Below are 22,675 nucleotides of genomic sequence, written 5' to 3'. Positions count from 1 at the left end.
CTGCTCTGCCTAAATCAACACAATACATGTCTAGGTCTACTCCACGGCCCTTGGAAAAATGGCTTCAAGTCCTGTGCAGCTCAGCAGATGCCACCTCCCTGTTTGTTTGATTTCCTTTTGCTTTTACACCTTTAAGTTTATACCGATACTAAGTTTACACTGAATGTGTCTCTCCTTTGTTGCAATCCTATTCTGTGTCTCTTTCCTCCTTTTGTTTCTTTAACTTACTGCTCATTGAAGAAAGTGTTAGAAATGAGCTTTGGAAGGTGGTCCCCTTCAGTCTTAGCATGCATACTTGGCATGGCAACATCTCACTGTGGTCTAAGATAAGGTGTTCTCACATTTGAGCTTCATTTCAGCCTGCTCTAGAACCACCTCAGCTTCCATACTGTGGCCCACTTCAGAACACACTTGTGCCTAAACACCAGTAGGCCCTGCACTAAAGTCACATTATATACTTTAATGTTCTCAGCTTTCTACTTTAATACTGTTACATGTTCTCTAAATAAACTGATATGATATATTATACTTTTACTCTGCTCTTAATGTTTATAGAAGGTGTTGCTGGCAGAGTGCAGGAGCCTGGCACCTACAGTGACTTGTTCAGTACAACAAACTTGAGAAGAGTTCCTATGAGTTTTGAACCTTTTCATTTTCAGCGGACAGACAGTGCAACTCCAAATAGCATGCGGGGGGTAGGAAGTTGGGGTAGGGTTACTGATGTCCCTGACAACTCCAGAGTTTGGTACAGCTGCTTGGAGACACATAGAATACCCTGGAAATCGAGTTTCTGCCAGCCTTCGTGCCAGCCCTGTTCTCTGCCTGTATATGGTGGTTGGTCTTGGCATCTCTAGCTGTTTTCTTCCCAGGGGGAGAGAGAACAGACCTCCACCCAAGACAGCTGTGCTGGCTAGTTTTATATCAACTTGACACAAGCTAGAATCATTTTGGAAGAGGAAACCTCAGTGAGAAAATGCTGCCACCAGATTAGCCTCTGGTGTCTTTTCTTAATTAATGATTGATATGGGTCAGCCCACCTTATTATGGGCAATGCCACCTCTCAGCTGGTGGTCCTGGGAGCTAAAATACAACCACCCTTGGGAAGCCAGGAGGGGCAAGCCAATGCTCAGCACTCATCCATGGCTTCTTCAGTCCTTCCTCTGACTTCCTGATGGACTGCGATACAGAGGTGTAAGATAAGCTCAGCCCTTTCCTCCCCACATTGCTTTGGCCATGATGTTTCAGTGCAGCAGCAGAAACCCTAACTGAGAAAAGAGCCGTGGCTTTTTTTAACAGATGAAGAAATTGATGCTCAACAAAGATGAGTCAGTTTTCCAAATCTCTCAGCCAGGAAGTGACTAGAAGTGACTGTAGCCAAGGACTTTTGATTCAGAGTCGTTTTGCTTCACCTCCATTCCTCCATGACAGCAAATGCTGTGTGGGCACTCTGCAGAGAAGAGAGAGCACTGCCTAGGACAGCCCTAGAGATGAGATGTTGGGGGAAAGGACATTGGAAATTGGGAGGGTTTTTTTGTTTTGTTTTGTTTTGTTTAGGTATAGAAAGCATCTTTTTGCTGAGACTCATAGCCAAACTTTGGGCAGGGTACAGGGAATCTTATAAAAGAAGTGGGAGATAGAAAGACCTGGAGAGGACAGGAGCTCCACAAGGAGAACAACAGATCCAAAAAGTCTGGACACAGGGGTCTTTCCTGTGACTGATACTCCAGCCAAGGACCACTCATGGAGATGGCTTGGAACCCCTTCACAGAAGTAGCCTATGGCAGTTCAGTGTCCAAGTAGGTTCCATAGTAATGGGAACAGGGACTGTCTCTGACATGAACTGATTGGCCTGCTCTTTGATCACCTCCCCCTGAGGGCCTTACCAGGCCACAGAAGAAGACAATGCAGCTAGTCCTGATGAGACCTGATAGACTACTAGGTTCAGAGGGAAGGGAAGGAGGGAGGGAGGTGCAGGAGGGGTACAAAGTGAATAAACTGTGGTTAATAAAAATAATTTAAAAAAAGCATCTTTTCCTTTTTTTTTTACAAACTCTATGTGATTTGCAAAGACATCACTACTTGTTTATTTCTTTGTTTTTATCAATTATGTCAAGACAAATAGTGCTGCAACACTTTCATGTTTTCGGATGTGTCGTCCACCTGTCCATAGTCACTAGCAAAAATGAAAGCAGGCCTTTGCGGGTGTAAAACTGGCTCTGGACAAGCAGGTGCTGAGTGTGTGACCTTGGCTGCACTGGCCTTCAGCTTTGTGTTCTCTGCCATTTGATTTGCTGATATGCCCTGGGGAGAGCTTCTCAGCAGATTACGAGAAACAGTGACTTCTTGACTATGCCTTAGACTCTATATACTTATTTTAATAGGCAGTGGATTGTTGCCCTTTAAAATATAGTTGAATTATTATTTTAACTTGGGGTGAATAAAATAGAATCAGAAGATACCCCTTTATATTATAATGAGAAACTGTATTCATTTATCAAAAGATTATATATATATATATATATATATAAAACCCCCCTGCAGCGGGGCTGAAGGATTGCACTGTTGTCTTGTGACACATTTTCCAATCTTGTGAACAGCAGTTTGATGGCCTAGCCCTTGTACAGGTGCTAGTCATGGGTGTGAGATATGCCAAGAGCTCCAAGAAACAAAGCGTAAATTGTGTGTGTTCACCATGCACCACAATGATCAGTGGCTTGACCTGGCCCCACATCTCATCCCCGTGCCATCTTCAGCTAACGTCCCAGGGTTCCTAGGTAAGTGCTAGAGAACAACCTATAAGCTATCCCAGGGGGGAAAAGTTGCCATGTAGTCATTGTCATTGCTACCTCATGCTGTTTATTCATGGTGAATTAGTTTCTGACCAACAGCATCTAGCCCTGGGCCATTGTAACTACTAAAATCTCCCTCCCAAGGCTATGTCCGAGTGACATTGAAGTATGCCTCCATGCCTCTCCTTTTCCTAAATGAAAAAATTTCCCAATGTATTTTTTAGGCCTGTATTGGCCAATGTGGTTTCAGTTGACTTCATTCTGCCTTTAAGCATTTGAAAGGCAAGTTGGAAATTATATATTCTGTATAAAGTTCATACTGGCTGCCATAGACTCAGTACATAAAATGGCTTGATATTTTTGTATTGATTACATGTTATAATATTTTATGCATATTGTTAAATAGTACATGTTGAAATTTAATTTCACCAATTTTACTTCTTTAATGGACTATAGAAAATTTCAAGTTAACTTGTTCAGCTCATATTATATTTGTATTGGAGTGTTCTGGTTCTGTTAGTGTCTCAACTTGCTGCTACCTATGGTAATTCTCAGAACTTTACCCAGAACAGCTACTTAATATCTAGGGATTTGATTTTTGCTTGTGGCATAAGCGAAGCAGTGGCCTCTTATCACTTTTATTGGTGTTTCATTTCTCTTCTTGCCTCTTTCCTTACCAGTGGTTCCTTTGTCTCTTTTTCTGCATCTTCAACATCTTTTCATCTGCTTTTTGCCCTGTAGACCTTGTTTGAGTGGCTTTGGACACAATATGCAAGGACCTTCCCAGTTTTGCAATTGGCAGCTAAAGAAAAGAACTGTATTTCAGTGTATTGTAAGCCGAGACACGCAAAAAACAGGACCAGTGGCCTTGCTCTCTGGGGAGAGTCTGATCTCTGCTTCCCAGTTGGTACTTTGCTGCTATGTCATCTGAAGGAGTCGGGGGACATGTCTTTATGTGATGAAACGCGGAGGGCGAGCATGAACTTTCTCTGTCAAGCTGTAAAAGGGAACCTGATGCTACTCATGAGGACAAAACCCTCGTTATTTAATCACCTCTTCAAGGCTCTGCCTTTTAATACTTTCACAATGGCAATAGCTGAATTTTGGAGAGGGGACACAAACCATGTTGTATGTTTGTTTATTTCCCCTGTTGACAGACAGGGGAAAGGGGGTCTTTTCATTAAGGGCTCCAAGCTATGCCTGCCAGAGCTCAGGGATACCTGACTGTACCCTTCCACTACATTCTTCTCAGTTACCAATACCAGGTATTTAAAAAGCGGTTTCCTAATTCTTAGGGGTGTAAGAATCACTGGGGAGCTTGCCTAAAATATACCTGCCCTGACCCAGCCCCTGGGGATACAAATACAGTAGATTCTGGGTAGAATCTGTAACATTTCTTAACAAGCTCCCAAGGTGATTTTGCTGAGTAATGCAAGTGCAGTTTGCAAAGTCTTGTCTCACTGGCTCCTTGTACCAGATTAAATTTATTTCTCTATTGCTACCCTTTTTGAGTGTTGTTTCATGTATATCAGCAGAGTGTGAATCACCTGGGAACCTAAATATAGATCTCCTAGCCCCACCTCAAGTCTTGTGAATCACAGCTTCTACCCATGATGAGTCCTAGGATTTTGTTACACACAAAAAAAGCTCAAAAACAAAAAATCACCTCCCTCGGTGCCTCCGCTGCAGCCAGTCTTCTGCTGGCCTGTGAGAGTGCCAGCTGGTCTTCCAGACTCTCTGAGGAGGTCCTAACTCAAGAGCAAGTGGGTGTTTTCTTTGTCATCTTAAGCCCATTTCCACAATGTTTGAGACTGTTGTTCAGGAAGTCAAGTCAGTTTGGGATGAACTCCGAGGTTACTCTCAATTTCCAGGTACTTTTGAAGCTTGAACATTGGCCATTATTACAGAGACATCTCAAAGCTCTCTGTTCTCTGATTGCAGGCAGTGACTGGCGTAGCTGCCTACCTTGTTTTGGTGGGGCTGCCCTCTGTCATCCTTTCTGTCCTGAAGTTTAATGTCCCCCAGATCAATTCAGACACCGTGGCATGCTGTCAGTCCTCATTGTATTGTCACACTCCTCCAGCTCAGCCTTTCCCTTGGATCTGTATAGCGGGACATGCTTGGACATATCTTTGGAGATAGTGAAAGGCCTGGCCCCTTTGCCTTGGGTCTTAGCTAAACCGCACAAGTTACTGATGGCAGGGTATCTCCCTAGGTTAGACTTCTGGGGCCAGTAGCCTTACCCTGCTTCTGTTTTGGTACTTTTTCAGGTAGAAAGCTTTAAATCTAGAACCCTTAAAATATTACCAAAAATTGAAGCAAAAAAGAAGTGGTAGGAATTGGTCAAGTGGTTAAGAATAGAGTATACCAAGAAATAACATTCACAGAATTTCATCCTTGGCCCAGATGGATAGCATGCATTCACATGTGAAGAATGTGAAGAGTACGTTACGAAGTCTGCTCCTAGTCAGGATACTTCCGAAGTACCTGACCTCCATAGAATGCTTACTCTGGACTTGAAAAAGTTAAATGCTTGCTAGTGTCTTTGAATATGGTAGATTTGTCTGTATTCCTTGCAAAAGGTCACTACTCACACAGACTCTAAAGAGTAGTGGTGTCATCCCTGCTTGCTCCGGAGACAATTAAGCCTGACTAGTGTGCTCCACATATTTGCGTCTTGGAGTTTGGTCTGTGGTTAAGTTGCAGGTTTCATTTTTGTGCCAGGTAAGAAAAGCAGTAATGAGAAGAAAATCCCTTTGACAAATCCATTCCTAGGTGATAGCTGCTTCTTCGGGGACTAAGTTGAAGCAGGGGCAGCACTAAAGACCACGAGCTGTGATTTGGTGACTGAAATGTACGCACAAGAGACATCTATGAGTCCTGACAGTTCAAGGACTGAGGAAAGAGACTAATCATTTTTTTTTCCTGCCCACCAGTCTTTATACAAATGTAAATATGTCTCCTTCAACAAATTGCCAAATGTGGTTTTAATTTATAAGCTAGAGACCAGCCTTTCTGTACACTCAGCAGTGTGTGTATGTGTATGCATTCTCTCCCTCCCCCTTTCATCTTCCATCTTGCCCCTTTCCTTCTTCCCCCACTTTCCCCCTTTTCTCCCCTACATGTCTCTTTTTTGAAGTCACAGAACATTTCCCCCTGTCACTCTTCTTTCAAAGACATCCCTGACCCCGTTGTCAGAGGACGTTAAGACAAGAATAGACTGCTGTATTTCTTGAAGGTGTTTTTGAAGTTCCCAGAGGAAATACATGTGCTTTTTAAACATAGTTAAGTCAGTGGCTGAATCCACACTAAGACTGAGATTTGAAGACCCTGTCAGGAGTGCTGCCTTATACTTTATACAGTGAATGCAGGACCCATTGTTGTTATTTATGACCCTGTCTGCCTTCCATTGTGGACTTCTTCCAGCCTTGGGGAATTTACATCATTCCTAATAGCAAAAGGCTTTCTGGTTCTCACAGAGTTGTTCAAAGCCTGACTCATGCTCCTTATGTTAATTGTTCAGCTCTGAAAATATAGCACTTACAGGGTGTGGCAGTGAGGGGAAAATCGGCTGTATTTACAGGGCATGCAGGACATGTTTAGAAGTGTTTCACACATAAATCTCCATCACTCCCAATCTCTCTCAGCCTGCCCTCTTTTGCCTGTACTGTCTGACCTAACCTGAAGTATTCTTTTCCCAAAAATTAATTTTAAGAAACAACAAACTAAAAAAAAAAAAAATGACACATTACAATTCAATGTAGTCCAATAAAGCCAGTAATACTCTGTTCAGTGATCATTAAAACCAATTTAGGCTACAAGTAGACATGTCTTTGAAAGATTCTATCCCAGGTCTGAAGCCATAGGCATGACCCAGAGCTCAAGGATCCTTCCTAACTTAGTATTGTGATTAGATGAAGCATTTAGAGATACTCTGGAAAACTAGGTGGCTGCCATCCTCAGAATCTCAGAGACTATCACTGCATTCCTATGTAAGTCTATGTATTTGCAAGACCTACTGATGGGTACCAAACTATAGCTCATGTCATAACATTTTGTAGAAATTTGATGTGGAAGAATGTTTGGTATCCCAGTCAGCAAGAGCAGATACCACCTTATCTGGACCATCGGCTTCTAGCCTAAGGGAAGAAATTCCAGAAACATTACATGGGTCAGCTCTGGCAAAGCTTGGCAGACATTTTGAATTTTGTAATTACCTGTTTATGAAGCTTCTTGGGTATGTTTGGATAATCTGTGTATAAAGCCATGGCAATGACTATTATAAGAAAGCAACGCCTCCCAGTTTTTTGTTTGTTTGTTTGTTTAGTAATCAAGATTAAAGAACTCAATTTTTAAAAACACCAATATTAAAAGGTTTAAACTGATACAATTTTAAGGTTAACAAGGACTGTATTAATAAGTAAGGGAAATGTGGGGAAACCTCATGACCGCTACTGTCTTCTCATAAGTATGCTGCTGCTGGCTCAGGGATTCTGGTTTTGGGGGCCAAAAATACCAGATATTGTTCTAGATGGCTTGGGATCCACATATTTTACATATGGTTTTATATGTTCATGGTACTTACTAATGCATGAACTATGTAGACAAAAATAGAAAGCCATTTGTGACACACAGCAAAAAAATCCCCAACTGAAAGCAGTTGAAACAACCTAGAACAACAATCTGTTTTATTTAGTATTTACAAAAGTAGATGTGTTAATCTGAGCATTTCTGATGTAATTGTTCTCTCTGATAGTTCAGCTAACAGACTTCTATTTGAACCTTTGTTGTCTTTTGGAATAGACCAAAAGCGCCCTCCATGGAGTGTGTGACTATTTTGCCAAGTGTGCGGAGAGTTCGCCTTCTCCTGTTACAAAGCTCAAGAGAAACGCTCTGAAAGAAATGTAGGTCCAGCATGTTTTCTTTTTCTCATTTTCTGACTGCCTGTGCAGATAGTTCTATCACCAGAAGATTCTCTCACTTAACGACAGTGTATGGAAGTTAATCAGAAGTCCCTCTGCCATTGGCTCTACCTACAGCCATATATTAATACATGTCCTTCCTACCTTCCTTTTGAGTTCTGGACAGTGGGAATGGACTCCTTGCTTCACAGGTGTGTTGCAACTCATGATTAATTACAAGCTCTTTGAAGATGAAAAGCACCTGCTGGTGGTGTGTTTCACACAGCTCTTGAGGCAACTGCAGACAAACCTAAAAACTACATTCCTTTTGTAAGAGGCTTGTTCTGACTTCAGTGTAATTATAAGAGCCATTGGGCCCTTACAACAACATATTTATGGTTTTTTCCACAAAACTTAGCCAAAGTAAATATTCCAGCTTCAATACTTTTGTTTAGTGGCTGAAGAAGTTTCTTGATATTTGTAAATGTATTTTGCCAAAATTAAGGTCATAAGTCTCTCAATTTCCTGTGTAGTTTCTGTCCTGCTGGGGAAGTTTGTTTTATAGTTAAAGTAATGTTTGCCTTATATATCCTGTCTACTTTTACCTATCTTATGGATCCTGTGAGAGGGGGAGATTAAGATAGATAGATAGATAGATAGACAGACAGACAGGGTGGATACACTGTTTGTCATGGTTATTCTTTCTTTAATGTTAGCTGTCTGGATTTTAGCCAGGACTGACCGAGTCTGGTTAACTGAGACTTATTCCCATATGTTGATGAATAAACCTAGCACCTGCTGAGTGCATCTGAAAATGCATAAGGGAATTCAGATTAGTATTTACTCACAAATAGAAACTGCGTGTGTGTGCATATTTGTGCTTGTGCATAGGTATGTAATACCCTTTGCTTTGGATTTATCTAAACATTTTCCCCTATAAAAATCAGTATAGCAACCCTAAGCAGTGCTGCCTCTAACATCTAAAGATGTATACCTGTTTGCTTTGGTTAATAGGACTCTATCATGATTCCACTGATGAACCAATAATGAAAACATATCATAGATTACTGGAAAATGTGGATGTTACTATTTAATCCAATCTGCATTCAAATTACACTTTGGGGATTTCCTAGGTATGCAGGGGTATTGAGAAGCCAGATGGCACATGCCTTGTTCTCAGGTGTAACAACCAAGGAGTGGGGTATTGGAGGAATCCATGCCATTGCAAACCTCCATGCCATACAATCTTTATTGTCTGTTTTAGTGTGAGAAGAACTGAAGCAAAAAGCACTGTTGTGACCAAATCACAGACCAGCAAAGGCCTTGTGGGAAGATCTAGTGAGTCAGTCATTACCGTGGTACCAAGGAGGAAGGATGCCTCAGCTATTCTTCTGTCAGAATCTGTGGGTCGAGCACAGGATGACATAAAAGCAGCCAAGAGCCACTGGGAGCTTCCGGTTCTAAAGCTGGAAAATGTTTCTCAGACTCAGCCAGAAGACACTAACAGCCAGCAACAACCTCACTCCGGGGAGTGGTTAAAGACAGGGCTTCTAAGCAAGAACCCTGTGTACAGCCATGAGTCAGCATCACCAGGTCCAAAGCAAAGTCCACGAGCAGCCAAGACACAACAGAAACGCAGGAACCGTGGCTCTGCGGAAGACTCTGACCACCACAGCAGAGTGTCTCTTGGAAATGATGGATTAGTCCCAGGAGACATGATGGTGGAAAGGAGCACAGCTGTCAGTGTTTTGCCAGCGTTAGAGTTGTCAGATCCGGGGTTGCTTTTGAAACAAGATTTGGCAAAAGCCACAACTAAAGAAGAACTACATGCTTTGGAAAATCTTTCCTCCAGACATCTCATGATAAACAACCCAGGGCAGGCACAGCAAACCGGCTCAGCTGCAATTACTGAAAGATTAGCTACAGTGCAGGACGGCCCCAGCCAGAAGAGAAAGAAATTGCAGAGTTACAGCAGAGGATGTAGTGGCAAGAAAAACTGAGTGTGTAGTTCCTGGGATTTAGAAGGACTTTGGGTAATTACTTTAAGGAAACAAATATTTAGGGGCAGAAGAGAAGTCTCATCTTCTAAAAGCATTTACTTGCAGAGGACACAGGTTTCTGACATGCACAAGGTAACACACAGCCAACGTAAGCTCCAGATCCAGAAGACCTGACACCCTTTTTGACCGTGGGCACCAGGCATACACATGGCATGCATACATACACGCAGGCAAAACACACATACACATAAATCTGTAAAACTGTTTGTGTTGGAATTAGCCTTCACAGTCACCTCCTGGAGTCTGTTTTTCTAATAGGCTTGTTGCTTTCTCATCATATTTATAACTGTCTCCAGAAAATAGTGTGTTGACAAAGAGCCCTCTACCTGCCAAGGAGTAAAGCGTGTATATAGGACCCCATGGAGAAATCAATGATGGGGGCCTTCTCACCCCACTGTGAAGACCTCTGGATGGGATAAGGAGAGACAGTGCTATGTGCTATGGGCTAGTTCCAGTGCTGAGGTCCTCTTACTCCTCAAACTGAGTACCTGACATTGAAAAGAGCCAAGTGGTTCTCAGCATGAGGCTCTGTGAGGAATGCAGGTATTGGAGTCTCAGGACTGATTTCTTCCAGCCTGGCTACCATGGCTTCCATCAGCTGAGGCCACATGTGGAAACGTGCACCCTTGCACTCCCTCAGACTTGTAAAGTGTGTTCATTGGGTTTGGTGTGTGGGTCAACTACTTCCCAGGTTCTGCTATAGGACGGACATGGACCTAGGGAGGTTTTACATCTGTAGTTGCCAGAAATGTACAAGTAGTTTCTCAGCCTGAAGTGAAAACACAAGAGGTGGATCCTGTGAGGTGCAGGTTTGTTCCTGCACTTGTTCACGCTGTCCGCATTCTGGTTATGGTTAGGACAGACCAGAACCCAAAGGGAGCTCAGTGGCCATTCCAGTTCCCAGTTTGGAGTTTCCCAGGGCATTTAAATGTTCTTGTCAGTTGTGCAGCCTGCTCTCAAGAAAGACAAGAAGCCTTACGTTGTCAACCTGGAAGTTTCACCTGAGTATCCCAGTCTCAAAGGACCAGAAACTGCTTGCTGGCATTCCTTTCCTTTCCTGCAGAACTTTGTTCTTGAGAGCTGATTCCAAGACCTTGAGTCCTCAATGGAAGCATGAGTAGCCTCCATTGTATACCAAGAAGCAATTCGTTCAGATAGATCCTAATGTCAAAGCCAGTCCCATCAGAATAATGGGTGCTTCCCACTGTGGAACTAAGATATTCTGACATGGAAGAAACAGGGTTTTAATCATTTAATAGTTAAGGTCATATTTGGTATTTATACAAATGTTTGGATGTCAAGGAATGTTTTGTTTTTCAAATTTGCCCTATTATAAGAAATAATGATTATTATAACCAGTGAGAAAAAAAAATTAGTATGTTTCTGAGCTGTAGATAGATGTGGCCTTTCTCACAGCCTTCATGCGCAATGGATTTTAACAGGATTAACAGGGAATGGCTCTGGGCTCCCACACTATGGCATATGTTTAAGGAATTTTGCCTCTAAGCGTTTTCCTTCAGCATGTCTGAAACACCTCCTCATCTCTTGTTTCTTGAATGGTTTTACAGTTCTTTGAATATATGGACAAAGGGAAAATTAATCCCAAGTGTTTTGTTACGTATCAGGTGGGATATTAAATATTTTATACTGTTGGGAATTGTATATATTCTTAACAACTGTAATAAATTCACATTTGAAAGTCTGAGACCCTGTTAGTATTGATAATCAAAAATAAGTTCTCGAACTCCTTGATACTTCAAATTAAATTTATATTCAGGGTCCTGTGATTCTGATACTTAGAGGAGATGTTCATCTAATTCTGTTGACATTATTGTAACTGAACTCAAGAACTTTCTCAGTATCTGAGCTGCCAGGCCACCTCCTTGTCTTTTAAGTGGCATTTTAATAGATGAGAGTTGGTTAGGTCTTTTTGTTTTTTCTGCACCCCCCCCCCCCATTTTAAAACATGTGGGAAAGGCTGGGCCTGGTGATAAATGCCTTTTATCCTAGTACTTGGAAGGCAGAGGCAGAGAGGTCTCTGAGTTTGAAGCCAGACTGGTCTACACACTGTGTTCCTAGACAGCCAGAGCTACATAGTGAGACCTTGTTTCAAAACAAACAAACAAACAAAAAAGTATGGAAATAGGCTGTGATTTTTCTTGCACAGTGCTTTTCTTTGCCACTGGAAGTTAACTCACCCAGACATGTATATGACATGTGATGTGTAAGGGTCAATTGGCACTGGGAACAGAGAATAACTACAGGGTTTTGTTCCTTTATTTCATGCTGAAGAAGTATAGAAATGTATTTAATTTTTTTTAAAAAGCAAGAGTCATGGGCCATTGGTGAAGTGGGTGCTTTTCATGTGCAGTGATCCCTAAGACACAAATAAGAAAGAAAAAGACATTAAAAAGTCTCTATTTTGGTTTTTGAAGAATATAGTTTATCTCTGGATGAGCCTTCTCAAAGTGTATCTTATATGGTGGGGGTCTCAGTATAATTGTTTTATGTTTGATGTCATGTTTGGATTTCAACAGAGATTGTACCTGTCATTGGCCTTTGACTTCAACAAAAGCTCTGACTGGGTCACACAAATAGGGAAGGAAGCATCCTTGCCCAAAAGAATGGCCTAGGATCAGTGTCGGCATTTGTGTTTCCTTAAGCTGCTTGGCAGGACTTACTGTAATATTTTCACAAAACAGTAGTGGATGGCCCTCTGAATAATAAGCAACTTTTCAAGAGCCAAAAACATGCTGTGCAGCATGCTGGGACTGGAATATGGAAATTGTTTTAATTTCTTCTTTTCTCTTATGAGGAAATCACTGTACTTGGTTTGTTAAGACAAGAGAGTTCATTCCCCGGTATTGAAACATGTTGGAGCAAGAAAAAAAATCAAAATTAAACTGGTTTCTCTTAAATAGCTTAAAGCTTTCCACAGTACAAAATAAATTAAGCATTGTAAAGTGAAGTTAATTTAAGTAATCACTCAATACTGAGGTCCAACCATGTATATCATCAGTCTTGCAATTCCAGGGTATAATTAAAATTCAGAAATCTGCAGAATTCCCTCTGATTTGGTTTCCATACTTAACGAGATAGGGAGAAACTGTGCGTCAATGTGTAGCATAACAGAGAGGACTTGGTTGAAATTTTCTTTTAATCCTGGAGATTCCTTCAGACTGTATATGAAGTATATCCAGATAAGTTTCATCTGCAACACAGCATGTCCATCCTGCAGCAGCTTCCCTCACCAGGCTAACAGAGATTGTGCTTTATTATAGTTTAGTTTATTCAAAACTCAGTAAAATCATGCACTTGGCTCCCCAAAGCATCTGGCCAGTGCTGGTTGGTGTTAAGTTGGCAGATTCTCAGAATGAGTTTCCAGGTAGGTTTAGACACAATCTCCAAGAGAGCTCTGGTCCTCTCGTTTAAGTACCTTAAATAGTCTGAATCCTCAGAATAAAACTTTTTTTTTTTTTTGTAGTGAAATGTATTTGTTTTATAAGTCAATATCTGGGTTTTTTAAATTTAAATAAGGGTATCATGCGATTTGCTTATTTTGGGGAGTGGGGTGTCTGACTATATCCTACAGTTTTAACTCACCATGTAGCTCACACTTCACCTCAAAGTCTGTGTCCTTCTGCATCTGCTAGTGTGTGTGTGTGTGTGTGTGTGTGTGTGTGTGTGTGTGTGTGTATGAGAGAGAGCCAGAGCTACAGAGAGTGAGAGATCTCAAAAACAAATGAACTGAGCTCAAAGAATGCTCATGCAAAGTACCTGTTCTGAACATGTTGTTTTTACATACACTCTGCTTGTAAGGACGTCTTTCCTCCCAGGAGCTTTCTTGGGTTTTGGAAATCTTGTTAAAAGAACCATTTGAACCACTGGCCCTTAATATTTAAGTTTTCAAAACCCAATGAGAAACTTTATGATTAGATTGAACTTTAAGGTTCTGTGCTGTTTTAACACTGTGATTCTTTTTCCACTGTGCATCCAACTGAGTTTCAGTAGACCTTTTAGGAAGGGCTTTACATGATCTTGACACCTTCTCAGACAAACTGACATCCCCCAGTGAACTAACTCATCCACATGCAGTCTTCTTCCAGGACTGGTTGACATTCTGGGCCACCTCTTTCTCTACATCACCTTAAATTTCAGTCTGTTGGGCTTCTGGTCACATGGTGTAAATAGATTTCTCTGGTGGCCCTATACCAGTCCCTCAAAAAGCGTTTCAGTGTCATTTTAGAAATGTAATTAAAGCTGAATATGAAATGTGAAGAATGACTAAGAATTGGGAAACCCATTAGTGTTTTGGTCATCTTGGTACCCTGTGTGGTAAGACCCACACAAAAGACACCCTACCCTGCCCTGGGTGTGGAACCTGGAAGGAGAGCTGGGACAATGTAACTGTAAGGTACTGCAAGTTGCAAACCCTGGCTCCTGGAGCTACCTTGCCATTAGCTAATTTTATATATGTTTAAGTATAAGGCACTTAACCTTCCAGGCTTCAGTTTCATCTGTCAAAATTGTCTGCTATTTTAAGTGGAACTTATAGTCCTTTAAGTACTGAAATAAGCAATACCACATTTATGTACTAATTTCTCTATCTGTTTAGAAAGGCTTCCTACAGTGGGCCCTAGCTGGACTCACCTATGTAGCTTGTAGCCCATTCTAACTCCCTGGGGTTAGTTGAGCCTGCATTTTAATATTTTTAAAGCCCCTCAAACAGTGATTCTCATGTGACGCCATAGTTAAGAATTGCTTTTTCAAAATGGGGTATGTGAACTTATGTAAATCTTGGATGTTGAAGGCATGGTTGACTGAGACAACTATCCTTTAAAAAGAGGATTCTCCAAATCCAAAGTACATCTGCTTTTAGATGAATGAGTAGGAAGTCTTTAGGGACCTGATGTCAATCAGTAGTTATGCATTTTAATCAGAGGTGTGTTTTCTTTACTTTTGAAGCTTCTCTATTCTGCTGCATTAGCCCCTGCACATCCAAACACATCATTCTCTACATTGAGATACTGCTACCCTCATTTGGAGGATGACTTTTCAAAGTGCCTAAATAATTGTCTGGAATTTCTACATAAACCTCTGGGGTTTGCCTTTGATCCATGATCATTAATATCATTAATAGGCTCTCTAAAAGCACATGTGAATCTCAAGCTTGCATTTGGCAGAGCAGCGGAAGAATGAACGCTTTTAAAATAGTTTGGCTCAGAAAGCGCATATGAAATAACCCTGTGGGAAAATCAGGAGACTTTCTCATCCTACAGAGGATTACCTAGAATGAGATACTGACCTTGTATTTTAAGTTCAGTTATATTTCGTAAAACCTCATTTATTACCCAGCCTGATTTATATAGAGGGTGAAGTAGGCTGTGACGGGCCTCTGATGATGTACAGTTTGTGTTTGTCAGTTACTTTCTGCAAAGTTCCCAGAAGACATTGTATTGTGTGAGTGTGAGTGTGTGTGTTCATGTGTGTGGTTTCTTTAAAAAGAAAGCCAGCTTCTGCAGGAGATTTACTACAGCTTTTCTCTCAGAAACTAGCTGGAGACTTTTCTTTTCCTGGAGCTCTAAGGCGATCAAGCTGCAGAAGGCTGAGTGTGTCAGGGTGAGAGGAGTGCTGACCTCCACGGGGGAGAGGTCACTTCAGCACAGAAGACTCAAAAGGGAGGAAGAGAAAGCAATTCCGCAGCAGGGCTTTGACTTGCTTAAGGGCAGGAGAGCTTTTATAAAGGAGTCCCCAGTCTCCCACGCCCTTTTGCCTGCTTTTCTTTTACCGCTCAGCGCTGCTCAGCACACACACCAGAACACACATACACAAGCACATGCAGCTCTTACTGCTACTAAGTGTCTCACACCCTCTCTCCACCTGCTGCGAAGCTGTGGGCAAACTGGCAGCCCCTTCTCCAGAGGAGGCAGGTGATGGATTGACTGGAAAGTTCTCTAGGCCCAATGACTGAAGCCCATTTTAGTTCCTCCTTCACACGCCTTGACTGGTGGGAAGAATGCAGAGGATGCTTTCCCAAACCCACTGTGAGTGCCTGGGAGGGCTCGTACCAGCTCATCCATTCTTGTCAGAGGAAGGTGAGTCGGTAAGATCCATCCACAGCCAGAGTGTGGAAGACTGGGCTGGGCATGTGGGACATATCCCAGAAGGAGGAGCCTGGAAAAAGCCTCCTGTAAGGATGCCAGACGCTTGTGAAACCACAGCATGGTTTATTTACATATTCCCCTGAAAATGCTACCCTGGTGAGCTTTTTCCTTGTGCAGTTCTTCTCAATGCATGTAAAACACATGCAAATGCTTTCAACAGTGGCTCATCAGTGAATAGGGCTCTGTCCATTTGAAAGCACCTCTGGGATCAAAGGCTCTCTGTGCAAAGGTGTACAGGGCTGGGGAGGATATCTGTTAAGAGTTGTGTTGTAAAGTTAGGAATCTATTTGGGAAAGACTCAAAGATTAACATGCTCCAATCCATCTTTAAACTTTCTACAGTAAATAGGCATACTTATCCTCGAAGGCCACATCTCTTCAAATCTGATGTTCTCCTGAGCCCTGGTTGTACATCAATTGGGCTTTGTACAAAAAAAAAAAAGTTTTTCATGTTTGTTAGATGTAATCCCAGATCCCTACAGTATTTTAGGAATGTCCATTGAGTTTGCTAGAACCCTTAGTTGTTCTGCTAGCAGCTATGCATATCTGCCTAGAACCAGCCCCACAGCCCATGAGAGCAAAGCTAAGAAGTAAGAATGTTGGTCTTGACATTTAGTTTGTTCTCAATCCACTGGGGAGAGGGGCCATGAATAGACCACTATGCAGTGTGACAGTCATGGAGGGAAAATAACTGTTGAAAGGCTCTATAGGGGAAAACCATTACATAAAGTATTTTGGAAATGCGTTTTAAAAATGGTCAAACATTGGTTCTTTTCATAACAATAGAAAACTGGTCCAGAGCCATATACCTGAGGTCCTCCAAGGCCAGGCATCTGAGCTTGACCCCACTGATTTTAGTGGGAGGATGGAGAGGGAAGAACTGCACCAGTTGGAGAACTCCATCAGCCAGAGGCTGTAGTCAGTGATGTATTCAGGCAGACCACAAAATTGTGTGACAATTACTTGGGCCCCAAGTTGGTCTTTGTTTGTTTGTTTGTTTGTTTAAGGTTTATAGTTCATTCTTGTCTTGAATGGGCTTTTCTTTCTGCTACACTGACAGCAGACACTGAACTGATCAAGGAAAAAGCCAACCATTTGTATTGTTTTCCAAACAGAATGTCTGGATGTGAGCATAGCCTTGCCTAATTCCCTTTATAAGACGGCTGTAGCTTTCCATTGCTATATAACAAATTGCTTTGGATTTAGTGTCTTTAAAGTACATAAATTGATTACCTCATCATTTATGACATCTTTTAGCCAGATTCTCTGTTCAGTGTCTTACAACCCTGAGATCAGGATATCAGTCACATCTTATCCTTATCTGCAGGGTTAACCAAGCACAGAGCTTTCCCTGAGTTCCCTTGCATTGTAACCTTCTTCTTCCTTTCAACAGCAGACCAAAGGTGCCCATTATCCAGCTGGCTATGCCAGGGATCTTCTGGAGGCCATTCTTAGGTCTTTACCATGAGGGCCCCACCACCTCATTAATGGAGAAACCTCTTTTAATTGAGTCTCTCACATGCTGTGTCCACTGGCTTCTCCTTTGGTGAGCAGAGACATGTTTCTTGTATAAACAAAAAACATCCCCATGGTAATGTCCACCCTAATGAGACATTACATTCACACACCCATCTCTGTAGTACCAGTCTTTGTTCAATAACCAGGGGCCAGGAATCCTTGAAGGCAATCACAGATGTAGGTCCTACAGCCTATGGCTCCTCTATGATGTGTGCTCATAGAATCGGATGCCTTCATCTTTTAATGTCCTCTCAGCATTTCACAGTTAAAAAACTCAGCAGCCTGTTTTCTTCTTCCTTTAGTGTTTCAGTGCTGCATGACAAAGAAACTGAGGCCCAAAAAATTCAGGGATCCCCAAGTCTGCCCAAACTCAAAACACAAGAACTGCTACGGCCATAGTAGAAGAAAATTCCAAACCGGAAATTCAGAAGAAAGAGCTGTTCCCAGAATCAAGGAAGTCTGGCCCCAAAGCTCTTGCTTTTGAGCTTACAGTCCGGCTTGCACAGAGAGTGAGAGCAATAGTCAGAAGATGGGCCAGGCCAGTTGCAAACAGAAGTGATGATGGAGATATTTGAGAACCTCTCTGGTAACTGTACTACAGCCAGCACTGTCCAAATGAGAACTTACAGTAAGCTAGAGATGGTTGTATGTAGATGGAGAAAGGAGGGTGTGATGAGACCTGACCCTCTTCCCACCTCAGCCCTTTCTGCCCCCTTTTTCATTACCCAGGGCCTTGGCTTTATTCAGCATAGACAACCACATTTGTCCTATGTTGATGCTTTGTGATTTAAATTTTCAAGAATATATTTCCAACTCTACAAGGTGATAGGGAACCGATTGTGGGTATTTGAGTGTTCTAACTTGAACTTGGAGGTATTATGTTTCTCTGCACGGGAGGAAGTTTATTCAGATCTTTCCTGCGTGGGCACCTGGTACAGAGGAGTGATCTGGCCACACTAACATGACAAATGAGGATGACACAGGGCGATTCTAATCCATCAGCCTCTGTGGTAGAGGGCAGCATCTCAGTGGGGAAGGCAGAGCTGAGGGTAAGTAGTTGCAGAGACGGGACTGTTGCAGGCAACTGGCCCACTGGGCATGGCCACCTCTGGCTCGTTCATGCAAGCTGAATTTTAGTAACTTTAAATGATCAAATGATTTCTCTGCTATAATTTAAAAGGAGCCTTCCCAATGAGCTAGGCTGAGGGGATGAGGCTTAATGGTGTAACACCCTGACAGGATGGGTGCAACGGGGAAGCAGACCCAGAAGTGACACCCAGTTTTGAAGATGCCCATGAAGTTTTGTGTGGATGCGTGTGTGTGTGCACATGTGGATGCTGGCGATTGAGGGGGGGTTACATGTACAGACTTATGTTTGCACACAAGCAAGGGAAGGGGGAAACCTATGAAGACCTGTTTCTTCTCAGAACCTCCTTTCCTGTGATTCATTTTCTAATTCTGTGAAACAGAACCTAAGGCGGAAGTCTGAAACTTCCAAAGAACAAAGGGCTAGGACCTCATCTATGATCCAGAAAACACCTATTGCTCCTGACGTGGAGATGCCACTATCAAGGTAAACTTAACAGCGAGCATGCCAGTGTCTTCTCCCTGGGCTGTCTGTGGGCCTTTGTGTTTCTTTCCTGTTTAGCACTGACCACAGCACTTCATGGAGATCTTACCCAAGGCTATACCCTGGTGTAAACCTGCCAAGTTTGCAGATAACGCACAAAACCAAGCAGCCCAGGAAGCAGCTCCGAGTTCTAGCCCTGGACGCTGCTGTCTCTAGAGGCTTCAGTTTGCCCTTCTGGGATCCTTTGATGGTAAGATCACTGCTTCTAATAGCATTTGGAGAGTCTGTGATGAAGGCTTTTCAGCTGCACACACCTCTGTGAGGACGAAGCAGAGAAGCTTTTTGCCCTGCGGTAATCACAATCAGTATGGCTGCCTGAGCAGCCATTAGAAGGGCAGCCGCAAACCCGCGTCTCCTCTGGAATCACCAGAAGCCTCACACATCCTGCCAGGGTAGCACGGCTTCACAACAAAGCTTCAACTTTCATGTTGCTGGGATCTGTTTTTGCTCTGTGGATAAATAATTCAACCCATGGTACCCTGGTGAGGGTGTTCTCAGAGGGATGTGCTGCAGAGGCTATGGCAGACTTCATTCAAGTTTCTTACTGGACTTTAGAGTCTTCACTCTAAGATGATTTCCCTGACTGCCTATCACACGTTAATACTGGACCCACGCATAATGATACATAATTTGAGACTTGTAAAAGCTGCTTTGGACTTGAAAGAAACACACTCTCTGCCAGAAAGGTTGTGCCTGGCATGCAAGAGCAATCAGTGCAGGTAGAGTATGTGTCCAAAGCAAGGGAGCCACACCCTTTTGACATGGTCTCAGAAGATGCCATGCGGGTGCCAGGCAACTACACAGCCACAGCCCTGCAAGCACCCACTGGCAATCTTGCTTTCCATTCTCAAGACCACCAGAAAGCAATTGCTCACCAAGGAGAACTCATTACTTTTAGCACATCTAGAATTGCTGCATAAAGTGCAAGTGATGAATAAGACTGTCCTCTTGACTTCTAAACTTTGCTTTTAAGGCTTCTGGGGCAAGAAACTGCAAGAAGTGCCTCGGGGACACCTTCCACCTTGGATAATAACCAAGCTGCTCGTTGGCATCGTTAGAGACTGACATAGTCTGAGCCAGAATGTTTAGCTGCTTCTGGGGTGGGGAAAAATGTTAAGAAAAATAATTGTTGTTTTTGCAAGCCATCTATTTAAAAACTGAACCTCAGGAAGCAGATTTGCGTTCCAGTGCTTGGATGAATCAGAGCTTACAAAGTATAAATACACATTAGCAGAAGGCTTCCCATAACCCATATGCTTATGTCTCCCAGCCGGGAACCTCTGAACTCCAGTTTTTCATTCCCAGTGGAGCCAAAAAAAAAGTGGCCCATGGTCCAAACGGAAGTGGTGGAGCTTCATTCAGTCCAAGCTCAAACCCCTATGGGCCTCCAGGACAGTGTTTGGTTGGTTTAGTTTTTCTTTAAAAGCATCTGATGTTTTTAGCTGTTCACTTATTCGCCTGGAGACCAGCAGAGATAGAGGCCATTTAGGAAGGTGGGGACCCCCACATTCTACTTTCTTTGGCTCCTTTTACCAAAGAAATGTTGCTAAAGAAGTTAACTTTGACTCTCTGACCCTTAGATCAGCTAATAAAGATGAATCACGTGGACCACAACTTGCTTAAGGGGCAGTGTAATCATTTTACTTAAAAATGATGTCAGGTGGTAATTTAGCAACAAACCAGCTTCCAGGCTATTTAATTCCGTTTAACGAGGGAAAACATTATAATTAATGAAGAGCTTATACTTTAGAACTTAGTGGGGTTGTTCTCTACTTTTACTGTGTGTGTAAGCAAAAGGGGAAGAGACAGAGGAATACGCTTGTTGAAAAATGGATATTCTAAGATCCAACTTTGGTGAGTCTATGGGTCTTGGGGTTCTGCACTGAAGAGAGCAGAAGGAATGCTTCTCAACAGGACAGCCTCACTTGCATTTAGAATCTCGGAGCAGTTCCCCAAGAAAAACCACCAGCTGCAGGGCCATCCTCTTTCGGTGTCCCATACCCTAACATTAGGGTTCTAGCTAGTGAGATTCTGGACTGAAACTTTTCTCTCCCAAAGCTTCTTTAAGGCTGGCTGAGAACATCTTCAGTAGTGAAGCAGAGCCCTCGTCTCTACCTTCTGACCCCAGCATAAACAGGCTTCCTTTGCATCCTTCTCCCTCCACAATTAAGATCCTGGCTTTGAGCCGTGCCCACAGGAGTCTGACCTATGCCCTCCCACTATGTCGGGGACCAAAGGCTCGTCAAGACAACACCCATGAATCTCAAGATCACTTCCCTCCTGGAATGAAGAACTGCAGAAGCTCATTAACTTTTTTTTTTTTTTCTTGGCACAAAACTACTTGGCAGTTACCCAAGGAATTCTAGAGTCTTGCAGAATTCAAATTTACAAACCACCAGAACAAGGTATTACTTCAGAATGCTATTTGAACCTGGTGCTGTTTAACCAGACTGTCTCCTGGCTTATAGGGTCCCTACTCTCCCTCTATAACCCCACCTTCCAGAAACCAGCTGTCTGTCCACAGAGACTAATGACAAGGTATTGCTACACCAAGGCAAGATGTCATGGGAATCTAAATCCATCACCGTCAGGGTCCTTCTGAAGTACCTCAGTGAGGCACCCAAACAGATAACTGCTGGGCACTCAAGGCTGTTAAGAGACACTAATCCTTTGATGGTCTTTCCTCACGCACAGGCTCAGGGACACTTAAAACCCTTCATACACCCTGAAATGAGTTGCCCACATGAGAATAACCCCTAGACTGGTAGAAAAGAAAACTTCCAGGGGCAGGCGGGGGGAGCAGAGCATGCCCCTTCAACACTGATTGGCCCTGTTTACATTACACTGTTAAGCCCACGAGCTAGTTAGTGGTCAGGTGTGAACGCGAGGTACATCCTGAGAAAGTTAAGCTTTGGCTTCCTAAGCAGAAGCAGAGAACCCCTGGTGGCAGCAGAGTTGCTGGACCGTGTCCATGGGTTTTCACAAAACTCATCCCTTGCTCAAGAGGAATCAGAGGGCGCTTCCTGCACCTTGCAGTGTGGGGACAGACAAGGCCCTGGAGTCACAGGGAGCTCCAGCTCTTACTCTTTACAGTTATGGGGGTGGGGAGCAGTTTAATCTTGGAACCTCTTGGAAATCCAGCACCCAAGGTCTGCATGGTGAGGCAGCCCAACACTCACTCCATGGGCCAAGGGAACAAATAGATGGGCCCTAACATCAGACTACCCACTGTGTGGCAGAGATCCTTCGGGGACAAGCATACACATAAAGTCATCGGGTGTGGTACATGAGGACAGCAAGGCATCCCTATTAACCCAATCCAACAGCTAAGAGGAAAAAGGTAAGAAAGCACTGTGTCTCCCTCTCCACCTCAATTCCAAACTGTTTAAAACCCTGTTAGTGCAGTGGGCATTCCTTGTCAGTATTCACAAACAATTCACCTCCACACTGCAAGCCATTAATCCAGTGGTATTTATTCACGCAGTATTCACACTTGTCAAACAACAAGGGAAGAGAGGACTCTCCCCACAGCTCCCAGCCCTCCCAGCAGCCCCAACTTTTTTGTTTGTTTTTTAAGAACTCAGGTAAGTTTTGCTGACTGAATGCCTTCCAAA

The 22,675-nt window shown here is 42.9% G+C and overlaps 1 protein-coding gene across 1 annotated transcript in view; it reads left to right on the top strand.

The window, feature by feature from the left end:
* Positions 1 to 11,452, top strand: part of Slx4ip (SLX4 interacting protein) — a 174,940-nt gene extending 163,488 nt beyond the window's left edge. Inside the window, exons 7-8 of the mRNA XM_060383199.1 lie at positions 7,593 to 7,693; positions 8,955 to 11,452. Of these exons, the coding sequence (XP_060239182.1) occupies positions 7,593 to 7,693; positions 8,955 to 9,690 (837 nt within the window). The 3' untranslated portion in view covers positions 9,691 to 11,452. The remainder of the gene's footprint in view (positions 1 to 7,592; positions 7,694 to 8,954) is intronic.
* Positions 11,453 to 22,675: the final 11,223 nt, after the last annotated feature.

This window comes from Meriones unguiculatus, chromosome 4 (genome assembly GCF_030254825.1).
Source record: "Meriones unguiculatus strain TT.TT164.6M chromosome 4, Bangor_MerUng_6.1, whole genome shotgun sequence".
Taxonomy (NCBI): domain Eukaryota; kingdom Metazoa; phylum Chordata; class Mammalia; order Rodentia; family Muridae; genus Meriones; species Meriones unguiculatus.
The sequence above is the reverse complement of the archived record's forward strand: the minus strand, read 5'-3'. Positions and strand labels throughout refer to the sequence as shown.